The 25,867-nt window shown below is 44.0% G+C and overlaps 1 protein-coding gene across 2 annotated transcripts in view; it reads right to left on the bottom strand.

The window, feature by feature from the left end:
• Positions 1-25,867, bottom strand: part of LOC142582597 (thrombospondin type-1 domain-containing protein 7B-like) — a 290,129-nt gene that overhangs the window by 172,284 nt on the left and 91,978 nt on the right. For both annotated transcript variants that reach the window (XM_075692478.1, XM_075692477.1), the window contains exons 13-25: positions 21,835-22,077; positions 19,903-20,148; positions 19,266-19,445; positions 18,271-18,449; positions 15,610-15,746; positions 14,081-14,231; positions 12,143-12,397; positions 9,297-9,417; positions 8,346-8,491; positions 7,473-7,631; positions 5,953-6,052; positions 3,921-4,019; positions 2,138-2,218 (exon numbers count right to left, since the gene is read on the bottom strand). In XM_075692478.1, the coding sequence (XP_075548593.1) occupies positions 2,138-2,218; positions 3,921-4,019; positions 5,953-6,052; positions 7,473-7,631; positions 8,346-8,491; positions 9,297-9,417; positions 12,143-12,397; positions 14,081-14,231; positions 15,610-15,746; positions 18,271-18,449; positions 19,266-19,445; positions 19,903-20,148; positions 21,835-22,077 (2,097 nt within the window). The remainder of the gene's footprint in view (positions 1-2,137; positions 2,219-3,920; positions 4,020-5,952; positions 6,053-7,472; positions 7,632-8,345; positions 8,492-9,296; positions 9,418-12,142; positions 12,398-14,080; positions 14,232-15,609; positions 15,747-18,270; positions 18,450-19,265; positions 19,446-19,902; positions 20,149-21,834; positions 22,078-25,867) is intronic.

Genomic DNA, 25,867 nt, shown 5'->3' with positions numbered 1-25,867 from the left:
AAGGAGAGACTTATTTTATGAGAAAATACGTTCTGAAGCGTCCGCGTACCTCTAGCGCAGTTCAAATCGCCCGCCCTCCGATCGAGGAGTACTGACATCATGGTCTCATAGTGACGTTGCGCCCTCGGTGAGTAAAACGGCGTCCGCAGACGGCGCTCCGGCTTTTCTGCGCAAAACGTAAACGCGCGGCCAGAAACAAAGCCAAGACAGAGCCGACAGCAGAGCGAAAGTGGGAGTATGGTGGCTAGCGGAAGGAGAAACGCGCGACCATAAGCTGGTACTTCATTCTATGAAGCAAACTTCGACGATCGTCGCCATGGACCCTGACAACGACAGATTGGCTCGCGATGCTGGGCTCAACTTCAGCGATTTGAGCACTGACGAGCGCGACCTGCTGCTGAGGGCTCGCGCTGCCGGCGTCGTTGCGTACTACGACGGCGGTCTCGACACCGGTTCTCCGGAGCGGGAAAGCAACGAGGGCTTCCCACGACATCACATGGACGTGGCATTCTCGCTGCTTGTTCCAAATGAAAGGTTCGCGAGCCAGCAGAACCCGCACAGCACGACGCGATAACGAAACTACTGAAACTCCAAAGCGTGCGCGGCGCAGAGTCGAGCGAAAACGAAACCTTTCGACCACCCATACTACTGAAGGGTAACGTCAAAATGTTATTTTTTCCTAGAATCGAATAGATGTAGTCAAGTAGCATTTTCTTCCGTCTTATAGTCGAATGAAATGATATTTTTAGTACGAGTAGTTGAGTATTAGGAACACAAATTAGAAGTAGAACGCCTTATACACACTGGACCCCAGCAGAGCATTAAGCCGCAAATGTTTTGCGCAGGCGAATTTGCACGATCGTCATAAATTAAGCGATCGCCTCAGTAGAGATAAATTGACTGTTTAATAACGTCGGGTTAATATTCTTTCAGTGAACTTGGGACGCCCAAAATTGCATACTCTACATATAGAGCCCAAACAGAAAGCGTCGATAATGCGTGCGGGAAGCGCGCATTTCATGCGAATTACTGCTGCAGCGCCATCTATGGCTCCTATGAAGAAGGGTCAATTCCTGCTTTTGCCACCAGGTGCCAGTGTCGGCGTTACCAATACGGCGCGGGAACAGCAGACGCTTCAAGTGTAGTTGCGAGGCGCTTGAAAACATTCTCCCGGGACCCGTTGAAAGCGCAGCGAGGAAAGATGGACACGCGACCAATAAATTTGATTTGATTACCTGAAAGCGAACAAAGGAGTCACGGCAATATGCAAATGCTGGAAAGCTGTAATAGTATAGGAGTGGTAGAAAACACGGAAGTACAGAAGTTGGAAGGGAGACCTTGAAAACGCACACGCGCGCATAAAACGCCAGTGGTTGGCTGAAATACTGTAATGCCTTGAGAGTTGAGACTTCAAACATTGCGTGCCGTTCTAATAAGACTTTGTCGTAGTTACAATAAAACATAACAAGACAAAGGTTCACAGTAAGATGGAGGCTTGATGAATAGTGTTCGGAAAACTATACCTTCCAAATATTAAAGCTTGCACTTCCACATAAACTTCATGAACCTAATGTTACCACAGAGTGATCGCGCCTTGTTTCACAGAAGCATTTGATTTGTGTATGTGTGTGTGTGTACGTTTTATTGTACTGTTAATACTAAGTTCTTCTGTAGCGGCCTAGACTAGAAAAAAATATGAAATTTGTATTCGTGTAATTTGTGTAATTTTGTATCACTACCTTCCCAAACTTCTCTTGAATATTCCTTCTTGAATTTTCAGTATCGTTTTGCTTCTCGATGTATTTAAGACTATATTGTAACGTCCATGATATTTTAAATCCTGACACTTTGTTGCCTTGTGTTTGCTGGAAGGCGGGGCCAGTCGCAATGCTTTTAAATCGCAGCTTCTTTAGCCCCCATTTAACACCACATTTGTTTATGTTTCTGTGTCTAAACCATGGTCGGAGTGTCTAAACAATTGTGACAAAATAAATTAAAACTCCGACTCAAACAAGCGTTTTTCTGGAGCCATTGACTCGACAAACATACTTAGTCGAGACCCTGCTTCCACGGACGTCTCTTGCACGACTGCTGTTGATCGTATAAGAAAACATGACGCTCAGGGCGCAAGCCTCACCTTCGACGATGAGGCCATCGGACCGGGAGCACTGCAGCGTCCCATTTACTACTCTCCACGAGTACGTGAGGCACACTCCGTCTGCAGATTGTATACAAGGAAATGATAAATATGTCGTCACGAAAGAGAATATTAAACGCACATTTACTAGGTAGAAAAGTTATATGATGTTACAATTCAGGCTTGCGTACTCAGCAAGGAACGGGAATACTGGGCAATGCCACAAATGTGGGAATTACTGGAGGCTGTATATTGTATGCGACATACCATACACACAACAATAGACAGGGTGTCCCAGCTAACTTTAGCCAGATTTCAAAATATGCCGATGCCCTCTGAGACCACGCGACCAAATGTGTGTTGCTGATTATTGCATGGGGTAAGTCCCACTATTTTCTGTATTTGCATAATTACTCAAGATTAATTAAGCAACTGCGGAAGCAACGAAGTTAGGCATGAAATTCCAATTAGAAAGTTGTAGAGTGCTTTGCAAAACGTCCCATTAGACAGTCTTTAACTTTCTATTTATTAGGCATTAGCGTCCTTCCGCTTACTGCAGATGCCCGCAAAATAAAAAAAAAATACCACGTGACATATCTGCTTGCGCGCCATGATTGCACTGCTCCGAAGAGTTCCGCGCACAAACGAACACAGCATGTAGCCGGATGTGCTGCCGCTGCACCTGGTGATCACTATCATGAACCGCCGCGAGGGAAGCACATCGGTAGTGTAAATTGCATAGCCAACGCCTGCGGCACTGCCCTGTCGCCTTTTAAGTGGCAGCACACCCTGCTAGATATTATGTTCGTTTGTGGAAAAAACGTTTGGGAGCGCTGCAATCCCGACGCGCAAGAGGGCACGTCACGTAGTATTTTTTTTTTTGTATTTCGTGGGCATCTGCAATAAGCAGAAGAACACTAATACCTAATACATAAAAAGTTATAAACTGTTTTATCGAACGTTTTACAAAGCGCTCTACAACATTCTAAATTGAATTGTTTGCCTTACGTCGTTGTTTTAGAAGTTGGTTAATTAATCTCGACTATGGAATTAAGCAGAATACAAAAAATAGTGTGACATACTACACGCAATAGTCAGCAACATGCAGTTGGTCGTGCCGTCTTAGAGTGCACCGGTTTATTTTTTAACTATTGCTAAAGTTAGCTGGGACACCCTGAAAATTGCATATTGTATGCTGGATGCTGTGTATTTTACCTAGCTTGCTCATCTTTGATACGTCTCTACATTGTTATTATTAACCGAGGGTTCCGTTGTAGTCTTTCACTTTGGGACTCTCGTCTCTATATTATCTCTAACCCATTCATTGTATTTAAGGAATAATAAACTGAAACTGAAATTGAAAAACAAAGAGATATGCGCATGATATTACATTCTGTGATTATGTCGAGAAGCTAAAAAGGAACAAGATAAAAACACAATACAGAGAAAAGTGAATCGTCGGCCAATTTTATAATATGCAGAAGGGAAAGCGCGAAGTGTATGTATACTGTTAAGATATACTGCTACCTTCCCAAAAACATTGCTTTGTCTGAATACGGAAAATCGTTGCGTCAATTTTTCGGAAATACCTTCACCCTTAAAATCAGCTTTCTGTAGTATTTTGTTTTTGACGGTACCCGCTTTTGTGCTGTTTTTAATCCCCCCTTAATTATATTTCGCAATTACAACTTGCAACCTGTGAAATGTTCTTAAGAGGACAGCCATTGAGCGACACGTGTGACATTCAGCGAGATCTGATAACACAGAGCGCCTTGGCACGTACCCCAGCAAGGCCTAGTCTGAACCATTTCCAATGGGCAGTAGCGGCTCTCGCCAGTCCTTGAAGGAGTCATGACAGCTCGAGAGCGTGATGTCTGACCAACTGAAAAGAGAACATGACAACATAACTGTTGTGTCATATGAATGGCGAGGCAATAAAGCGAGGCGTCAAATGCATTGGCAGCTACCACAAAGCTGTTCATCAAGTAGAATTGACATTGGTTTCAGGCTTTGGAACAAAGGCTTTTATGTTGTATACTTTGCTCTACAGCATATTTTACTGCAACACCTCTGTCCCTTGTGTCTGTTAGTCCTGTTATTTTGTTTATTCTCAATTGCTGCTGGACAGATAAGCTGCCCGACGAAAAGTTAGACATTTACGATTGCCGCGACCTTACCATTTCTTTGTTGCTTTTCCATTTGCAATAAATAACCCCTAGTGCAAAAAATACTAGAATGCGACTATTCATTATATTTCAACAGCATCGAATGCCAACTGTGTCATCTACGGCACTTTCTGTAAATAATGATCATAGTGTAAATATGAGCTTTTAAAATGTCTTAAAGCTGCTGATTGCTTCTTCGTTCTCTAGCGGTTTTGAAACACAACTAAAAGTAGTCCCCTTTATGGGTGAGAACGTTGTTTCTTGTACAAGACAACCATTGATAACCAATAACAAAGTGTTGATTTTAGAAAGACGCGTCTTTGTTTTCTCTGAGGAAATTACTTGCGAGAAATTATTGTGTGCTGCGATAAAGTATTAGCAGTGCTATTACATTTTTAATTTTTTTTTCTTGCAAGTAAGAGTAGGTAGCGCCACCTTGAATATTATTATCAAAAGCCTAATGTCGACAGAACTGCGTACATTGAAGTATAACATGTTGTGTCTTGTACAAGATGCAAGAAGAAGCAAACCCAACTTGTCCCAGTTTTCGTTTTCTGAAAATTTCAAACATGTCTGACTTAGAAAACAGGTGATTTTTCCCCGCAAAATAACTATCCACGCAGTGGTGCACCCTTTACAGGAAAAAACTATAAAAGACGCAGAGGCTGGCTGTTGGGTGCTGCCTACTTTTCACATTCAACTGTCGTTAACAAACGGAGTGCTTGCTGGAATAGTTGAATCAGTGAATACCCGAAGGCTTTCCATTGATGCCGCGAAAAATAAGTAAGCGCGCTTTGATGTAAACATAAGCAGATGGCCAGCACTTTATTTGCTTGAACTGAAATCAGTTAATGATAAGCTTTACGCTACTGAAGATAATGGGCCAGAATCCCAGAACGCTTCGATAACTTCCCTAATGAGTTCGTCTTCTTGAAAAATGCTATTTCTGGATCGCACTAATTTCGAACCGTGTCTACATGTACTGTAAGTTCTGCGTGTTTCGATATATCCGGTCAGCTGCTAAACCGCTTCTTTGGCCAGTGAGATCTGACCGCGCCACATTGAGTTTCGGCATTTATCTCGTGCTTTTCATGTTCCGAAAATTATTACTGCCTACTACAAGTTTTATCGAAATGCTATATAACGAAGCAAAGTAAACTATATTGGAATAACCAAGTTAGACATCTCAAATTTAGACTTGTCAGACAAATTGAATCTTATTGATAAGTTGAAGTTAACCTAAAATCTGGGGTCCACAGTCTGAGTGTGAGGTACGCTAAAGCGGGGGACTACGGGATCAATTTGACTACTCGGGGTACATTAACGTGCCACCAATACACCGCACACGTGTGTTTTTGCATTCCGCTTCCATTGGAATGCGGCCACGATGTCGTGCTCGGCAGCACAATACCAGAGCCACTGAGCTATTGTGGCCTACTAATTATAAGTTTGTGTATGCAGCCAAGTTGTGAGACGGCGCCACCTATGTTGATCAATTTCTCAAGCAGATAAGCAATGGTATATTTCTTTCTTCCCTTTATCACCGGTCCGTAAGGACAAACTTGTACACTGCAAGACATACGAGAAGTTGGCGCCACGACATGTACTTGGTGCACTTGTTCTATAAAGTCAAGGAAATCAAGCACTCACGGATTTCGCCGGTATCGCAGTTTCTGTTGCATGGTGACCAGGCGGACCAAGGAAACAAAGAACAACCTTGCGGGCACGGGACGTAGCACTGTTCTTCTGTCTGCAACGAAAAATGAAGGATTCAAAAATTATTCTCGCTGCTACCTGTGCGGTATTGAATTAATTGATGCAAGATCTTAACATGTGCCTGCGGCGCACAGTAAAGTAGCATAATCGAAATAACTCTTTCATGACACGTCTCTAACCTGACGCTGCCATTTTAAGGCAGAAAATCTGCGCATGGCCTAAACTATGAACCTATAGGCTCCTACTATTCCCATACGGTGTATTAGGGTCTGTTTTTCATGCTCCAATATATTTTATGGTGTACTGATTGAGTGTATAACGCCAACACTTCAAACTATTCCATTGCATAGCACACATTATACTTGAAGTTGTGAAGCCTCTCAGGTTGACGTTGAAGCCCTCGTATTAGGGTGAATGTCTAACAAGCTATCTCTTAACATCTTCTTTGGCGATTACTGGCTTCATGATTGTAGAAACAAATATCAACTCTGGGATCCGACTACGAGTCCTATAATGCGGTCACAATAAAGAAAATTTCCCTCAATAGCGTTAACGTTACTAGCGCAGACCTAATCCTTTTGCATCGTTTTTACTACACTTAGAGGAACTGACAACCCATTTTTAAGGACCTAGTTTTTTATGGCGCAACACAAAGCTCGTTCTCGACAGTGTTTATATCTGCAGCGGCTACTTCCAAAAGCACGAGGATATTTAGTAAACAGAATTTTTCGATCTGAGAAGTTCATAAGAAAGTAAACGCCCCTCCTCCAGCAACGCTGAGAAGTGAGAGTGTTGTCGATAGCCCGCCTCGCACATTGTGAAAGTCGCCCATCGTTTCGCTTTCAAAGGACTGAGTATAACTATGGTTAATCATATTGACCTTTTCAACCACTTTTTAAAATAAATAGCTGGTGCATTAAGTTCGCATTGTTGTACAGCAATCTTTTATATCTGTGCCCCTTTTTCTCTCCCAAGTACATGACTACGTCGTGGCTGGCTGGTCCCCGTCGTCGTTGTTCTGTCGATGGACGAGCCAAGCCAAGTCATCGAAAATGAAGGCGAAGGCAGCGCTACTTTTATGCACACTACAAACGAAGGCTTATCTGCACATAGCAAGTCAGGCAAAACTTATGATCATCAAAAGTATATTGCACTTCAATGCTAATAAAAAGACCAAGAACCGCGTACACTAGTAGGAGGTCACGTGGTGTACCTCTTATGCAGCTTCGTGTTTTTTGCCGCCTGGTGCGCTAAAGGTAATTTTTCGCGATATTTAGTGACAAATTAAAAATCTAAATCCACGTTTAACGAGAAAAACATGGCTCGTTTTAGCCACTACGATAGGGAATCATTCCATCAGTGAGGTTATCTCGATTCATGTTCCGAGTGGTTGTCTGTCCCTTTAAATGTCTGCCGTCTTCAGGCAAAGGAAAAATGCATTGTAGTTTTGTTACCTGAACATCATTTCCAACGACGAGCCAGTCGAGGCCGAGAAGGCCTCCTGCATAGGAGGTGAAGTTGGCAAGGTGGCAGAAGCTGTTGTCCACCAACACACCATCAGATCGACGACATGTTACATCGCGTTTGCGGACGCCGAAGCCACAGTCTGCTCCCTGTGTAGAAGGAGAGGCCGAAAGAGAACAGCTGTACACGGAATTGAAGGAAACTGTTCAAGAGGCAAACTCTCGTGACAGCATGGTAGGCTTCTCCTATACAAGAGTTCTTTCTTGCTGTTGCGCATTTTCGCTGGTCATAATTCAGTCGAGATTTTTAAAAACTTGTAATGGTTAGGTTGCATCAGAAATTCGGCAAGCATATTCTCGTAAAACAGTTATCTGCCAGTATATTTTGCAAAAAATCACTATACATACGAGAGCGGCATAACATGCTTGTGGGCAGTTGCACATGCAGTGACAGGAGGGCGGACAAAATGTAAACATTTTATTCCAATGCTATTCTTTTTTACACTTCCCCAGTGGCCTTAGCAGCGCTCTGCTTACGTTATCATCGAAGTTGGCCGGTCGTTTACGGTGGATGATTAAAACAAATAGAACTGACTGAGAGCAATCAATATATTATACTGACTCTGTATCGTTTCAGTTGCACTTCTTGCACTTGTATTATTCATATTTTGCTGCAAACATCGCTAAATAAACTCCACTGGATTCAATTACCACTTACTGTCATGGCAAAGTGGCTTGCTTTAACAAATTTTACCTAACCACTGAACTTGTTTCTAAAGCACATGAATCCTTGGCAATGGAACATAACTGATAACTTAATAAATGTATCAATTGGATATTTGGTACAGAAAGAACGTCACTTACATGAAGTTCACACTGAGACCATCCACCTGATGACCAGTAGTAACAGGGAGTGAAAGCACAAGGCCTTCTTTGGGTGAGACTTCTTGCACAGGGTCTTCCACTGTCAGTAGCATTTTGAATCACCTCACGGTGTCTGACCTGCTCTCCTGGAACGAGAACTATGTATCACAACACAGACAATGGAATACATGAGAATATTATACGCGAACCTGCGATTTATAATTCTCCTGAAATGTTTACTTGAAGCAATTGCGAATAATAAAAATGAACTTAAGAACAGTTTGGCAGAATGCGAAGTTATAAAAGATACCAAAGGATATCGGCACAGTTGTAGAATTGAGTTGTAATGAAGTAGCTGTCAGAGTCATGGTGAACTGAAATACTCGGACCTGTAGCCAACTTTCGTGACCTACAGGTACAAATCCATAGATTCATTCCTCAAGAGCTGGTGTTCAGGCCTTAAACTAATGTTCCAAGTTTGAGGTTCATCGCAGTTATGGTTGAAATACATTTATTAAAAGGAGAGTGAGAAATAGGGCACGCCAGTCTCAGGCCTGCTTAACATGCTGTGTAAGCCCTTCTATGTAACGTATTGTTCTTAATCTGATTTGTCATATCTTGCGATACAATGCACAAAAATAAAGTATGGAGTGCGAAGTAGGTTATATAAATTATTCAGTCAGTGTGTGTGCACAAATATCTAAACAAGGTTTAAGCTTCGAAAGACATACACAGGTAAAGCTCACAGCATAGACACATGATTGAATACTAATAGAGAATTCACGTTGCTAAGGTGACTAAAGATACAGCTGACTTCTCATAACTCATCATAGGAGGCATTAATCACCCAGCCAGCGATTACCCCTGGTTGCAAGATTTCAGGTTGGTAAAAATAGTCCTTCTGTTTCCCGCTAATTGCACTCACACACGATTTAAATAATGGATGCTCACCGAAAGTTCCACAGGACTCGCATTCCGTTTGATCCCACTCTGACCAGTCCGAGACCTTGCAGTCGATGGGACAGGACACGTTACAAGGTGTCTCTAAATGTTTGGTTGATGGCTTAGTTTTCTGCAAAATATAAAAAAATTAAGACTGCAGAAAACGACTGCAGGGTTCGCATATCAAAAATGAATATAAAGCGTAGAATAAAGAAGATTTATTGAATATACAACACTCCATAATGTCTAATAACAGTAATATTCATTGCAGTATGTTGCAGAAACAAAATAAATAAGACGAAATGTGGCTGAATGCGTTCGCAGCAGGGGATAAATTATCGTGTCAAATATAACGAAATATGTCTGCCGTAAGAATTTCTTGCCGCTTTTACCAATTGCCTGCACTTAAACAGAATTAAACAGAGCACATTCATTTCACGCACTGTGTATTGTACAACATGCTCCATTTTAATTTCCTTTCCAAGAATGCTCACTCAGATTGTGTGATGAGCAACTAGAGGATCGACTTCGAACTCGGATTTCTTCAAGCAAACAATGATGTCCACAGCGATGGGCATGATATAAGAAATTATTACATCCGGCAATGTATATTCTGCGGATGATACGTATGCGTCCGTTATAACAGAGCTATTGTGCTATTTAAAGTAATGCTTGTCATAATGAAGTAAAGTTTTCTACCACTAAAATAATGTAGTAATGTGCATAATTGCCCGAAAGGAGATACAATTACACAAAGCAAAATATGAGAAAAAAGCTCTATATAAAGGCTGTCTGCCATATCATTAACCACTTCGGCATATGACCGAGGTCAGATTCTGTAATGATTACTACAAATGCCTTACAAAACTATGAGTCAGTTTTGAGCACCCAAAGAAAGGCATTCGAATTAACATTCAGAGAAAAAGATGGAGCTGGGCAGGCCATGTAATGCTTAGGTTAGATAACCGGTGGACCATTAAGGTTACAGAATGGGTACTAAGAGAAAAGTGCAGTCGAGGACGGCAGTAGAGTAGGTGGGGCGATGAAATTAGGAAATTCGTGGGTGCTAGTTGGAATCGGTTGGCGCAGGACAGGTGTAATTGGAGATGGCAGAGAGAGGCCTTCGCAGTGGGACATAAAACAGGATGGTGATGATGATGATAAAAGAAAGGCATGCTGCCACTGTTTAATATTGACACTGAATGAGACCTGCATTATTCTGTGAGAGGAGTACAATTCTCATGTATTAGCAACAGCCGCCTCTTGAAGCTGTTTTAAGTGCGCGGGTAGTTATCATTCAAATTAACCTCTTCAATTACAATGATCTGTACTCATTGGGCACTGGGCTGTCTTGTGCATAATGAAAACACGTTTTTCATGACTTGGATAGTCCTATCAGGTGATTCGGCACTCTTGTCTAATCTTGCTCTGTAACTGGATCTATTCGGATTGCTGTTGTGGTTATCTACGCAGCCTGTCCTTATAAAGAATATGGCATGCAAAGCGCTACAAGGACAAACCTCGTAGTGGGGGTAGCAAGAGTGGTACTTTGGCCTTTCTAGAGTTCACCCCAAAGCATTTGTAGGGTTCGCCTCACAAAGGCTGTGGAGGGGGCAAAGGCTGTAGGGTTAACTTCACTGCATATTGTTACGATCGGCTAGCGGGGGTAGTGACCTTCTAGCCTCTCCTGCCCCACTGCGACGAATCGTCTCGTCAAGCTAACAATGCGTCCCCCTCGGACAGACCTACGGCGTCAGCTATCGCAAGACACGTTCAGCGGATCGAGTGTTGCTTGCTGGTTCAATGTCGCCGTCGTGGACAAATGGCAGCAAGTAACTCCAGGAAAAGGGTGTTCTACAGCGTTTCTTCATGGACTCCAGTAACCGTCAGGGTAGTTTCACAGACGCTCCAGCTAACTGCTGGGTCATCCCAGAAACCAAGACGCGCCAGCTTGAGTCAAGCGTGACAATCCATGTGTACGAAGCTCCCCTTCATTATGTGTGTTCAGTGAACAAAGGTGCGGGAAAGATTGTGTGAGCCCTGGCCCTCAACGCGCGTCCTTTGGCGACTTTGGACGCTCCGACTGGATGAAGATGGGCAGCAGATTTCCCTGGCCTAAGGATCTAGGGAGAACAGAGGGGGTTTAAGTAAACGTTTTCATCTCCTCGGTGTGCTTCACTTCAGTCATGCTAGACTTATGAGATGTAACGTTCTCCACTCTTCATGTAGATACTGCAAATAAACCCAGTATTCCTCGGTTTTAATGACAAGACGTTCGTCCCTTCAACAACGTCCTTAGCGCAGATCAGTCGGACGACGGCATGGGCCAGCTTCCCGTTTTGACGTGCCCGACTCCAACTCTTACAATATAGGGCGAACCCCTCAAAGGCCAACGTATCACTTCTTCTAAGTTGAATTTGGTACCTGAAAATTCTGGTTTAAGCGCAGGAAATTGAATTCAAAGTCATTTTTGATATTCTGTACATAGTTTTAAGCTGTGTACAATTCAACAAACCCATTACCAATTTATTCATCACTATATACTAATTAATTCGTACTCAAGTAAATTTTCATTGCTTTCTTTGTACGATTGTATCCTGTATGGCTGTAACAAAAACGAACAAGTTCATATTTTTCTTGATGTGCAACGTCGTGAGGTCACACATTTTTTAGTCAGAAATTTCGACTTCATAGATCTTTCTTTCCATCAGGCGTCCTTTTTCGGCGAAACAAAGTAAAAGTTTCTCTTCTGTTATACTTAAGCACAAACACATGTTGCAACTGTTGCTTATGAAATGAATGAAAATAGAAAAGCACACAGCACACAACTGCAAACTCAATAAAGACACGCTTACCGAGTCACAATAACTGTAGTCCACACGCAAACGGTCCGAGTCCCTGACGCAGTAAAGAGGCGTTTTGGAAACACCGCCGCCACAAGGTGAGCCATCGCTGACGACACAAGAACCCTGTGCTCCCAGTTCCCAGTGGTGCTTGAGACATACGTCCGTCTCAACGAGATGGTACGGGCAGTGCCTGCCGTGCTTCTGTGATCGAAGAACTCGACGAGTGCGACTTCGCTCGGTGATATTCGCTCCCGTCGTAGGGTCCTGGAAACCGAGAGGGAATAACGTTATCATCAATCCTTATGATGAAACTGTCAATCAGGAAATTGCAGGCCATCATGAAAAATTACCGATCCGTCTTTCTGTTGCTCAATGCGTGCTACATAAATGTATTTTCAAGCCTTGAAGAATCCCGTAAAAGCACGCGAAAAGTACGCGCGACGTGTCGTGGGATACAGTTTTGTGTTCTGCAGGCTTTCTTAAAGGCTTGAAAATTAAAAAAAAGAACTTTTATGTGGCAAGTATTGAGCAACATAAATATGGATCAAGAATTTTTTTATGATGGCCTACAGTGTTCTGATTGAAAATTTTGCTCCGATTATAATATTTGAGAAGTTACTTGAACAATTTTCACTAATTATGTAATTAGGCGAAATACAAAAGGCAACTTCACTTGCTACAAGCTGTTGGAAAACAACCTTATCTTGGTTCTGTTCAATTACGTGGCACTCGAATCTTTCGAAATTTGGACACACGTTATGTGGAACACCCTGTGCATGTGGCTCGAAGAAATTGTTTTATTTGTGTCCCGTACTTACGAAGCAGTCTGTAAAACAATTACCATTTTGGAATTGATAATGATTGAAGAATAGCGCATGCGTACCATGTAATCAACGTTTCGACGAAATATCGTTCCGCGAGGAGCAAATATCGCCAGAAAAAGACGAACACTCGTTAAGAGCAGAAAATAAAAAAAAGAAAACTGGATGTTTCGGTACTCGTACGGGTGCCTTGTTTACGATGTGGACAAAGTACAGAATATCCTTTGAGTAGTGGTAAGATTGCACATGCTTCTTGCATAAACTTGTGGCCGATTGCCACGTATCTGGTTTGATGTGTGGTCAGTAGGTTGTTTACAAAGGGATTCTAGTAGAAGGCGGGAAGATAGTGATTTCTCTGTGGAGACGATATGCGCTGATTTTCAGTCGACGGTGTGACCCGTGTCAGCAACGTGTTAGACCAGTGCATTGGAAAATATGAGCTATGTGTTCACGTTCTTCTGGTATTATCTGAGACGCGGTTTAAAATTTCCAGAGACAACAATGTATAATGCCTCAAAGCCTGAGCGCTTTCCCTTGCAGACTGGAAATCGGCGCAACTCGTCGCCACCGATATATCGCTATCTTGCCGCCTTTCACTAGAATCCCTCTACATAATATCTACAGACCACGCACTAAACCGAACACGTGACAATATGCCAAAAGAATATGCAAGAAGCATACACAATATTGTCACCACTTAAAGGGCAGCATTCTGTACTTTCGCTTCATCGTGAACAAGGAGCCCATACCGGTCTCCAAAGGTCAAGTTCTTTGATATCTGTGCTCTCCTTTTGACGAGTGTTCTTTTTTTTTTTGAAAATGTGTCCCATATGTACGGACATTACACAGTTTACGGATACCTAATGTATCAATACAATCCGTCACTTATATGTCATAGTTACACTTCTGTTCAGTTTTTTTTATTACTATTTCCACTTACGACAATGCGATTTTAAACCTGTGCTCCCTGGAAACAGGGCTAGCATGAGTCGGCTGCATCGCGCATGGCGCTATTAAAACGCACAACTGTGCCATTCAGTGAGCGAGTGGCACATAAGCTTTATGCTTACGTAGTAAATGTCGAGTGCCAACAAATAAACCAGTTGCAGCTGGTAAAGTTGCTCACCAAACACGATGACCACTCGGACCACTCGGAGACCACGCACTCTCCCGGACAATGCAATTTGCACGGTTCGTTGTCGTGAGGCTTCCGCAGTGGATCACATTCCTCTTCGGTCAGTTCTTCGTACGGGTCACCGTTGAGCACGGACATGCACCTCGGGTGAGTACAAGAAAAAAAGATATCATTTCTGCCGGCCAGTATAGTTCAGACAAAAAGTCAAGTGCAGCGTGAAAACAAAGCGATTTCGTTGCTCCAAATTAATATTAAGCAATTGTGAGTAGCTCATAAGATTACGAAATTCTTATTTACTATAAGTGCCAGTCCTTGTGATTACGGTAGCTACGTTTGATTGTGCCAAGACTAAAACGCATTCATGATCTCCCTTTCGACTAACACGCTGAAAGAAATGTCCAACTATTGCCTAAACAATGCAATTTGTAGAAGATCCGCAATGGTAGCCATGCCAAGCAAGATGTAAAGATACTTTTTATTGGAATATTTAGTGCTTTATCAGTGGCCAACTACACGACAGCAGCACCAAAAGTGTGATCAACATAACGAACAAATATTTGTGACACCAGTGTGCGGCCGCGTGTGCTCTCTTGTTCTGAAATACAAGGGTACAAAATTATACGTTATGCATTAATGTATATTATAATGTATAAAAATACATTATAGCATACCACAGCGTAAAACAGTATGTATTGTACTCAAAAGTACACTATTTCCATAACAGGCACAAGAAGTTTACCAGGTACAGAAACAAATGTCGCTGACGAATATTTATTGAGAATAACAAATTTCTACTTCCTTTGACATAACATCACATGACAGCTAAGTAAAGAGTGCAACCGACCTGAACGTCACGAAGTCGAACAAAGGAAACAGCTTCGATTGTCTCAAGAAAAAAAAAACGTTCGCAGCTGAGGAAAACATTTTTCTAGACCGATTAACGAGCCAAAAACTGACGTTTTTCTGGGACATTCGCGGCTATAGTTTGAGCGCACCAGGAGTGTCACAGACGGTACGGACTGAGGGTGAATTAACTGAAAGAATTGATAGCTTGGAATGGCTGAATTAGTTTCAGTTGAGCGGATGTTTTGAAGGTAGAGGATTCGACCGCCAAACTAGGACAAATTTTTCATGTACTGCGAAGTTTGGTTTCCGAATTTATTGAAATGGTGAAGCCTACGCATCTCGGCTGTCTGGGTTGTGTCTTGAGCGAAAAGAACGCAAAATATCAGAACGTCAGGAAAAAAAAAACATTCAACAGCGCTATTGTGTGTCCCTTTCTCGCGTCCTGTTATTTGTGCTGTTTCCACTCAAATCTTGAAATGGGTCCATCTGTTGAATTCTGCTGCAGTTAGGTGGACGGTAACATTTGGTTACGTGAGACTTGATTCAGTTTGCGAACTTGCGGGCCATTATTTCCAGTAATTCATCGCACTGATCTTTACAACTATGACGCCTGATACGCGAGGGCGGTAAGAAAAACAGTTTCTACAGGTTTTCCTGCACTGAATGAAACTTACAGAATAGATCTCGTCCTGAATCCTTCAACCCCACACGGGAGCTTCTTGCTCATATTCAAGGGTCGGCACCGGGTCCATCCCGATGGAAGCCAGATATTCCGCCCGCAGTCCATGAGGCACGTGCCGGTCTGAATTTCCTGTAACACGCACATTTACTCGCACAGGAACTGGGGTCTTACGTAGAATCAACCCTCGAAATGCAGCTGGATAGCCCCAAACAAGAAAGCAAAAAATTACAGACGTGTAACTTTACGGTAGCTAAATGTGAAAAAGAAAAACTATGAGTATGCGATAGCATGCTTAGATTGTGGTGACTGGGACGTCTCGACAGCTGCGCGCGAACACGTCCTTGCAAACGCTCATTTCACAACGTGATAATCCTACGTATCTTTTTGCGAATTCGTGCACAATGTCACGCGATTGCTCGACGTACTTCAAGTTTTCTGTTAGATGGCTCCAAACTGAGTGAGGTTGGCTATAAAGCTACAAAAATTATGCATTAACTGCACTGTGGTTGTTTAAGTATCCGCAAGCATTGTGCCGCTTGCTCATCTCCATGCATCCCGATGTCATTATCAAGCTTCATCGAACCAGTATAAATCCTTATCGACCCTTTTCTGTCGTTATCGGACTCGATCCGGCCCTTATCAACCCTTGTCCACCCTTATCAGTTTTCATCAATATTATCGAACCCGATCCGACCCTTATGAACCCTTATCGGTAGTTATCAACCTCATCGCAATCAATGAGAGCCTCATTAACCCTTATCTGTCCTTATCAACTATTATCACTTCTTGCCAACCTTATCGGACTCGATTCGAGCCTTATCAACACTTATCGGTCCTTATGTACTTTAACAGAATTGACCCGACCACTATAAACTCTTATTGGTCTTTAGCAACTGATCCATCCAAGTCGAGCTGTTATCAAATGTGATGATATCCACATAGCCGTTCATCACTTCCTATCATCTTTATCAACTCATTGACAGCTTATCTGTCTGTTGTGTGGCGCAGTGCCCTCAGATATTGGTGGCATTTAGGTCGGTGAAGGAACGCCCCAACGGAACGGGCATCAAGCGACCACTGAAACACATCAGGGATGTGGCGTGTTTGGCATTATATTTTGGCAAAATCTGAATTTTCCTGATGTCTCCAGAGCTCGAAGTTGACTCTACATGTGGTCCTAGAGATGGCTTTTATTCTATCAGCAAATCTTTTAACAAAGCCTTTATAGAAACTGTTCTGCTTTGACAATTGTTTTGTACCGCCAGCAGAACATATTCATATGGTTCAGATATATTCAGCTTGAGCAAGCGTGGGTGTTTATCCTAGTGGGTAAGACATTCGGCTACTGAGCGTGGGATTGTAGGTCTGAAACTCATCACCGCCAACATTTTTCCTTTCGAATTTATTTACATTTTTCTTTGTGGAACGCATTGTTTTACACGTTACGTACGAACAGACAGACCAACGGACAGATTTCCCGGGTGAGTTGCCTCAGAATGCGTAGTCACATTTTCCCCTTAGCTGCATCTATTTAAGCTAGGGCGCATTTTCATCACGTGTATCAAAGTCATCTACGTAAGATTACATCGCGTAAGCCATCTGCGAGACGTCTCCCGTCCCCTACCCCACTCTTCCCATGCTACAGCTGTACCATCGAACAATTTTCTGTGGCCCCTAAGAAATGTCCTGCATTCTCATCCGCGTCAACTAGAACAGGAAAAGAGAAAACAGGGACATCTTTACAACGTCAAAATAAGACGAAATATATCACTGAGGGTAAAAGTTGGATTGTTTTTTCTTGCTTTTCTCTTCAGCGATTGGGCAGTTGTGAAACCATAGCACATAGAAGCTACGCTGATTGCAGTATCTTTGCCAAGAAATCGAGAACACTGTCAAGTTCTGTAAGACTATTCATTATGCAAAAAATTGGAGGACGCTTAAGCTTCACCTTCAAGAGTGGAACGCGACAGCGTTCCCGTCTACCCGCCAAAGGGTGTAATCAGTGGTGTAAGACAATGGGCTACGGCGCAGCGACTACGCGCCCCGCATCGGACGCGGTGAGCGTCGAGCAACGCAGCGTTCGGCGCGACAACGAAATGTGCGCCTGAGCAAGCGACGCACGCCTGAGCCTTAGAAACAGCTCGTTTCTATGGCAACACCGCGTTCACTAGAGGCGCTTTTGTGCCGCTTTGAAGCATCGAACTCGTGGCTCAGTGGAAATAAAGAAAAAAAAAACTCGTGGCTCAGTGGTAACGTCTCCGCCTCACACTCCGGAGACCCTGGTTCGATTCCCACCCAGCCCATCTTGGAAGTTGCTTTTTATTTATGAAGTGCCTGCCGCGATTTATCGCTCACGGCCAACGCCGCGGACGCCGACGCCGACACCGACACCGACGCCGACGACACCGGCTTTTCTGCGACACGAGCTCCTTAACGCTATCGCGTTAAAAGGTAAGGCGTGCAGACAGGACACAAGAGAGTGTAGGACTACTTGACGAGGTAACACATGTGCAGGGGGTTCGCCCTTGTAACTTTCCCTTCATCGTGACAGAAAGTCGCGTGAGCGTAGGAAAATAAATAAATAAATAAATACATAAATTAATAAACAAATAAACTGTGTTTTTGTAAGAGGCAGCAAAGAAATGGCGCTCACCATGTCGTTCGGTGCAGCGACGGGGCAGGGTCTTCCTCGGTGCTGGTGCCAGCGGACAACCCTGCGAGTTCGGGTGCGGGTGCCTCCTCCACAAACGGCATCGCACCGCGACCACGGGGACCACTCGCCCATGACGCAGTCTATGGGACAGGGCTCTTTGCAGGTAACATTCTCGAAGCCTGGTCAACAGTATTAAAGAATCGTGAAGGAATGCACGGGTTTCAGCAGCTGTACGGATCACCGACAACGAGGAAGTTGAGCTTTTCATAAAGAACGGCTTAGCCCCTTTCGAAGAACACACAAACTAATTTGCGGGCTCAATACATGGCTGATACTAACCAGTGAGTTTAGGTATACTGAAAGTCATGAAAAATAACACAAAGACAGGTTAAAGCAGCAAAAATTCAAAAGGAACATTCAGTAATATAAGGACAATGTAATTTTTACAGGGAATGCTATAAAAAACAAAAACAAAATGGAATATCTATTTTTTTTTACCTGCCTCCAAGTACCACATAAGTTCTTTCACTTTGGTATTGATTTATTATTGTCTCGTGCATAGAGAAGCAGTACAGAAGCAACAGTTGAGAGGCATTATTGTACTACTTCTCGTAAGGTTGCCCACCCCCTTCCAAATTCCAGTGCATATCCAAGTTTAGTCAAAGGCGATGCGATCAACAGAGAAAGAGATCTCTCAAGTTCATGACGTCTATTCAACAGCTTCTAACCCCAGCGCGTAAAGGCCCTTTCGCAATTATCGTTTCCTGGAAAATAATCTGCGTGTCTAATTGATGGTGATGGCAGAGATAGTGCTACACAGACATGCTTGATTTTCATTTTGCTGATTTGCGCAGATTATATCAGGCGTAGGACAGGTAAAGAGGGCGCAGGTGATAGGACTAAAAGGGCCACATATCTAATCTGGCGTGACTTCCTGGTGACTAACAACCTGAAAGTTTCGCTATGGGAGATATGCATAAACATGAGACACATACCCGTAGATCCGCATGCATGTGCGCTTGCCGACGTCAATCGCAAACGATAGCCAGTGCCACACGACGCCTCTCCGTGGAAGATGCAGTCGCTCCAAGGTGCGTTTATCACTTTCACACTTTGCCTTGATGGACATGGTCGTTCTTCAGTGAGACTCACAAGGCAATTTGGGCTTGACAAACCTAGAATAAAAATTTGACAAGCTTGCAAGTCGGATTCACACGGGTCGTGAGGAAAACAAAGCTGTTTCTAAAACCCGTCATAGAGGACTGCAGTGAAAGCAAGAAATTTTCGTGTGAGCCTGTCTGATTCAGAATTTTTTTTCTAACCATGAAATCTAAGCGGCGGCAACAACAGGAATATATTATCTTCAACATAGTTACTTTAAAGTAATGATTTATGCTTGATTAGGGAGCACACAACACCTACTAGATGATTCATCTTGTTACAAAGGAGCATTCGTATCCAGTAACCGAACAGCGTTGGAGACGCTATGCTGGCAGTCGCATCATTATGCCCACCGCTCTGCAGTCCGATTTGACTTTCACGCTGTTTCTTTTTCCTATTTATTGGTTGATAGTACATTTCGACCAGTTGCCGACTTCGCCAATTTTGTTCTTTTTAGGCAATGAAGCTCACCAATGAACTGTCGAGTTCTGCGGCTGACAGCATCTTTGTCACAGGCGTTAGCACTGTCCACCTCAGGGCATGGTGACCACGCCGACCACTCTGACACGGCACACTGGTCGTGGCAGCGAACGTGGCATACCCGGTGCGCAGCGGGTGCTGATAGCAGTGCCGCACGCGAGCTCACCACCACGCTTGTCAGGTTGATGCACAACGCTGGTTCCACGGGAATGCTGTTAGAGTCCACGCACGTCACATCTGAAATGTGAAAAACAGTGTACGTTTAGAAGGTCATAAATGTCTTTACTGCTCACAGAAGTTTACATCAGGCTACGGCCACCAGAATACGTGGAACTTCGTGTTATATTATAGAACAAGACAAAACACAGAAACTGCAAGACCTCCTGCAGAATGAAAAAGATCTGTCTAAGTAAAGCTACCAAGAAGGGCATAGATAGGAAGCGCGCCGCAACGTCCAATCATCGGATGTTGTCTTGACTATACTAGCAATGTTACGTTGAAAAATCATTTCTCGTCAAAAACAAAAGGAAATAACCAAGAAGCGTTCTTCTGATGACATCCTGCACTATCGCTGCAAAGTGTAACGCGAGTAAACTAGGCACACTGATTTATAGACGACGAAAAGGGGGCAAGCCGGATGGTGTGAAGCTGAAAGGGAATATATTAAGTTGAAGCAATCCCTCTAGGTGCGAGTACAATGCAGCAAAATAAATGAACGACGAAAGAAGTAAATTAAACGCTCTTCTTGACATCTTCCTTCTCTGAGAGGCAGAACAGAAGGCAGTCTCCAACGACAATAGGCCCCACCCACCATCCTCCTTCCCAGGTCGACAAAAATGTATTCAGGAATCTCTATGTTACTCTGTTTTTTCTGGGTGGGCTATAGCAAAAGAATAGATGGCATTCTCTTGATGTTATAGAAAGAAGCTTCTCTAAATCTTTTGCTTAATGTAAGTCCATAAGGCCTAGGCATAGCGAGTTGCTAACGTGAGATTTTTCTCCAGATGGCAGCACGAAACCCATTGCACAGACACTTGCCATCTTCAATATCGTTGTGTCGTGTAATGCTGAGGCACTCAGCCCTTGACCGCCAAAGAAAAAAAGTATTTGAAAGGAAAATCCCTGCTGAAGCTTGCTCTCAGAGATGCCATTGTTCGTGTTCGGTGGTTCTGACATCGCTGTAGTACTAGGTTCGGGCTCTAACAGTTGGCGCGAAGACTGCAGCTTGCTCGTTTTCTCTCGTGCCTCTTTTTGGGAACATATTTTCCGTAATAATTTGTAAATTTCGAAGGCTGCCGTCCACCCGTTCCTAACGACTAGCATTAGGAATTCTGACTAGCTGTGCGGCAAAACCAACTACAAGATGCAGCATCACAGTTAGTTGGGATAGAGGCGCGCTAGCTGTGCGCGAAGGTCTGTGGAGAAATACCACTCTCCAGTGAAGATGAGTGTTCAGGGAAGTATGCGCAGTAGCAAAGTGGGAAATAAATAGGAAAAAAATATGAAGAGTTTATTGCCATAACTACCTGCCGTCCATCTGAGGCCGTATTCTCGATGCATAACTTCCGTAGGCGCTCTCACTTTCGTGTGGCATGACGTTCACCACTATCTATCACTGCCACAACGGCCATCCGGTCAATCAACTGACAAACTATGTGACATAAAAACAATTGCGATTGGAGGTGCGTCATTTGTTAGGCAAGATTTCCTTCCGCTGACTTCTCCATACGATGCGTCTGTATATACATCTCTTGTAATTCTTACCTGATTACCGAAATGAAATAGTTACGAGTGAACGCTCTCGAAAGTTAAGAACCGAGAGAACTGTCCCTGCGTATCTCTGTCGTACGCCGGTATTCGATACTTGCTTAGGGCCGTTTTAATCTTTCCATGTTGATTTCTCGGCAAGGGCAAACAACTCACTGCGCACTTGGTGTCCGCTTCCGCAACGGGCGTCCGGAGCAAAGACGCACTGTGACCATGGCGACGTGCTCCAGCGGTAGGGGCCCCGACCCAGCTGCGAGTTGCGTCCCAGCAGGCACCAGGGCTCACCATCGGTGGGGCGACAGAGCCTCACTTCGCGGAGGCTCTGCCAAGGGCACGGTTGACCACCCGGAGTCTCACGCCGAAGCACGAACCGCTCGCGTACCAGCACTGGCTCGGACCCTGCTTACGCGCAAGCGTTCCGGACATTGGAAAACGAAAGTGAGCCCTGCGTCACTGGCGTAGGTGCGCACATTTTTGAAACAGAACGGATAGCCAGGTAAAATACACGGGGAACGTGGGAGATGGAAATTCAAGACGATGAGCAAAATGAGAACAAGGTGAAAGCGAACGTTTCGACAAGTGGACTTGTCTTTTCTTTAAAGCGACATAAGCTATTTCGCCTTGAAAAAGACATGTCCACTTGCCGAACCATTGGCTCCTGCTTTCACCTTGTTCTCACACTATGCCTCCTTGAAAAAGACAAGTTCACTCGTCAAAACGTTGGTTCCTGCTTTCACCTTGCTCTCATTTTGTTCATCAGAAGAACGGATAGGGAACTTAATTGCTTGTATTACAAGAATGTCTACGCAACTTGTGCCCCCTCTTTTCTCTTGACTGCTTGATCTGTTAAAGGGTAGTGGGGGAATGAAGCAGTTATTATTACCATTAGTATTACTACTATTTTAAATAGGTCAATAAATATAATTCAGTCGTACGACAATACTCCTACTAATTTTTGTGATTACACATATGCGGGCCATATATGACACACAAGAAGCGTCAGACAAGGCAACAGTCTTCACGGTCCCGTGAAAACAAAATTAACGCTCTATTAAGGATAGCATCTCGCCGATTGTATTGCCACTTTACATGTAGCGAGCACTGTTTGAGATTGTAGGTTAGGCTTCACTAAAATTTCTGCTCTATGACATTTCGAACTCTGTGGGCAGTCCGAAATTACGAGCTGTGCAGTGACGGCTGCAGGTTGTTACATTCGTGAGTACACCGGCATAAACACAATCAGAGAATCCACACGAAATCATGTTTCCTTCGTTTGTCTGCAAAGTAAACAATCACTTAACCTTAAGAGAATTGGTTGTGTGCACTAACTCGTAAAGTGAAGGAAGTTGTTCTTTTTTACTCTATCTTAAATGCACAATGGCATATAGAATGTGCAAGCTTCTGCATCTTTAAGAAATCAAACCGTCTGGCGATAACTTACAGTTTCACGCAATCGTTTGCACATCCTGACTCTGACGCTACGGCGTACGTCAAACTAATAGCGTCATTTTAAAGCTTCGGGCAACGGTTGCCTGTCGAAAGTTTTGAGTTGTCCTTTATCGTCAGACGGAAGGGGGCTAACAACAAGCGGAAAGCGTATCCTAATCGTCTCATACAAGAAGGAAGTGAATGGAGAAAGCCAGCAAGCAGCAAGCCAGCGACCATTACGGCCCCAACGGGCAGTCTTCCATCCTGTTACGTATTTGCTCGCCAGCAATGAACACTGACGTTGAGTGCTCGCCGGCCCTATGTCGCTTCAAGACATCAAGGACAAAGTAGACAAAGGCTTTACGCAACGGTCCTACGAAACAAAGTGACACAAGTAGGAAGCTATTCGCTCTTCTCGACGTTGTATAAAGTATTAGCGGTGACATTTGTATAACAGCAGTCTATCTTTTCGAGGACTTCACATGTAAAAGAAGTCGGCAATCAAGAAGATTGTCATAGATGGGGAAAAGTGAAAGCCCTGAGCGCGAGTTCAGCAAAGGGCAGAAGACGAAAAGGCCGATTGACCGTGGCCAGCCTTGTCTTCACGCTTCCGCGCACTCTCACCGTGGAAATGACGTCCAAGAAAATGGGGAGACGCGACACTATGTCACACCCGTCGACGCCTCCTTGTTTATTCGTTGGACGTTCTTCTGTTTGCTTTCTCAGCTTCTATGCTCGCAGCGATAGAACTTCACGAAAGCCCTATTCAGTGCACAGTGCACGTGACCTTTTTTTTTTGTTCTTTTCTTCTTTCAGATCACACCGATTTTTTAATAAAGAAGTAACGACCACACTGGACCACCGCGTTTTTTTGCAGATGAGTTCCTAAGCGAGGTGGACATACTTTGGCGCTAATAACGTCAGGCTCAGATGACTGATTAACAACAATTAATTAAATAACTTCTTTATTAGTTCCTTGGGGACAGTTGTCTAAATGGCAAACTTGGAGGCAGTCACATTTTCATGGCCACCTATCTTCTTCTTAATTTCAGACTCGTACATAATTCAAGATATCCATAAATGAATTTCAAAGATCAATCCAGGCAATATCGAGACTGAGCGGATCCCGCTGCGCGTCAGACGAGAACGCCTGGTAAAGAAGTGTGGGGCGAAGTTTGAATCATAGCTTGTCGCAGCAAATCCTGACCCAGTCTACAGTTCCGGACACAGTACAAAGTACCTGGCATGCTTGCCAGGCAAAGCATGTCGTGTCAGTAGCTGCCGCGACTGGCCGAGATGCTCTGCTTCAAACACCCTTGCGCTGTCGTCACGGGACGTCTCCGACTGTGAAGATAGCGGGGCCGCCTTTGCTGCATTGCCTCCATATACCGTTGAGTTTTGGCGATAAATATCTCAAATTAGGTTTGATTTTCAACATTTACTGAAAAGGAGGGTGCACTAAAATGTTACTGCCTTAAAATTCACCATTTATACAACTCTCCCTAAGGCCCTGATAACAAAGGTTATTATTGAATTTTTCTTAATTAGTCATATGAAGCTCACTTTATTAGTGGTTAAGTATGTTCCCTCATCCGGCGCTACCAGGCGTCTTACAACGCTGGAATGATGAGTAGCGCCTCCAGTGACGTTTGCAGGCGTCGCACCTCGATGGGAAACGATGGGGTCCCTCCGTCAAACCCCGCCTTTTACAGTGAAGGTGTTCATGCGGACCTTGTGCCGTCGTTGTCGGACTTCGCTAAAAAGGGGCCACGTGACTTAACGCGAGAGGAAAATAAGAGCTCAACAGGGAGAGAGGGGTTGGAGTAACCCCTTCCTCCCTATGAAATTGCTATCTTATACGCGAATCATATGGTTGTCGCACGGGACACATTTAGCGATCGAGTCAGATCGGCATCAAATTTATCGAAGTTTGATTCCACCCTGCCACGAAAGGAACAAATGTTATGTTGGCGGTTTGCGGCCAATAAACAATGCCTCGCGACTGAAACACCATGCCAGGAGCACGTGGCTGTCGGTACTTATTGCGGCGGCAAGAAGTGCCGGCAGCCACGTCAATCGTCAAACCAATCCAACCAATCGTTAAAACGATTGCAGCGCCCGCATCTCCAGTGGTGAGCCTTGTACCCAATATACGTAACTTTGAATTAGTGGTTTCGCACATTCCATCCCAGTTACAACTATGGGACCACGACTAGTGCGTACTCCTGAGGAAGAAGCTGCCTACCGCGAGCGTCAGCGAGAATTGGCTCGTGAACGGGCTCATCGTCGTAGGACCGACTCCTAGCTGGGCGCCAGAGATGCCGAGTTTAACTATTTCTGTACCGCGCCCATTGTGCGTCATTAGTCCGCTATCGAATGCTTGAAACGTCGCTTTCGAGACCTTCTGCCCCGCTCACGGACATACTGCGCTATCGGATGTTAATGAGGGGAACTATATTTTTATTTTCTAAGGAGTTTGTTTTTATCCCGCCAGGCGGTAATTTTTAATGGGCTTTGAAGTTTCGCGATTCTCAAAGTAGAACGCAAAAATGGCCGTCCGCTATCGAATGCTTGAAACGTCGCTTTCGGGACCTTCAGCGCCACTCAGGGACACACTTCGCCAGCGGACGTGAAGCAGGGGAACTATATTTTTGTTTTCTATAAGCAGTTCGATTTTTTCCCAGATGTGGTAATTTTTGAACGCACTCCGATGTTTCGCGATCGTCAAAGTAGGAAGCAAAAATGGCTGCCTCCGGAAGCG

The sequence above is a fragment of the Dermacentor variabilis genome, chromosome 5, assembly GCF_050947875.1.
Source record: "Dermacentor variabilis isolate Ectoservices chromosome 5, ASM5094787v1, whole genome shotgun sequence".
Lineage (NCBI taxonomy): Eukaryota > Metazoa > Arthropoda > Arachnida > Ixodida > Ixodidae > Dermacentor > Dermacentor variabilis.
This window is presented reverse-complemented; position numbering and strand designations above follow the sequence as displayed.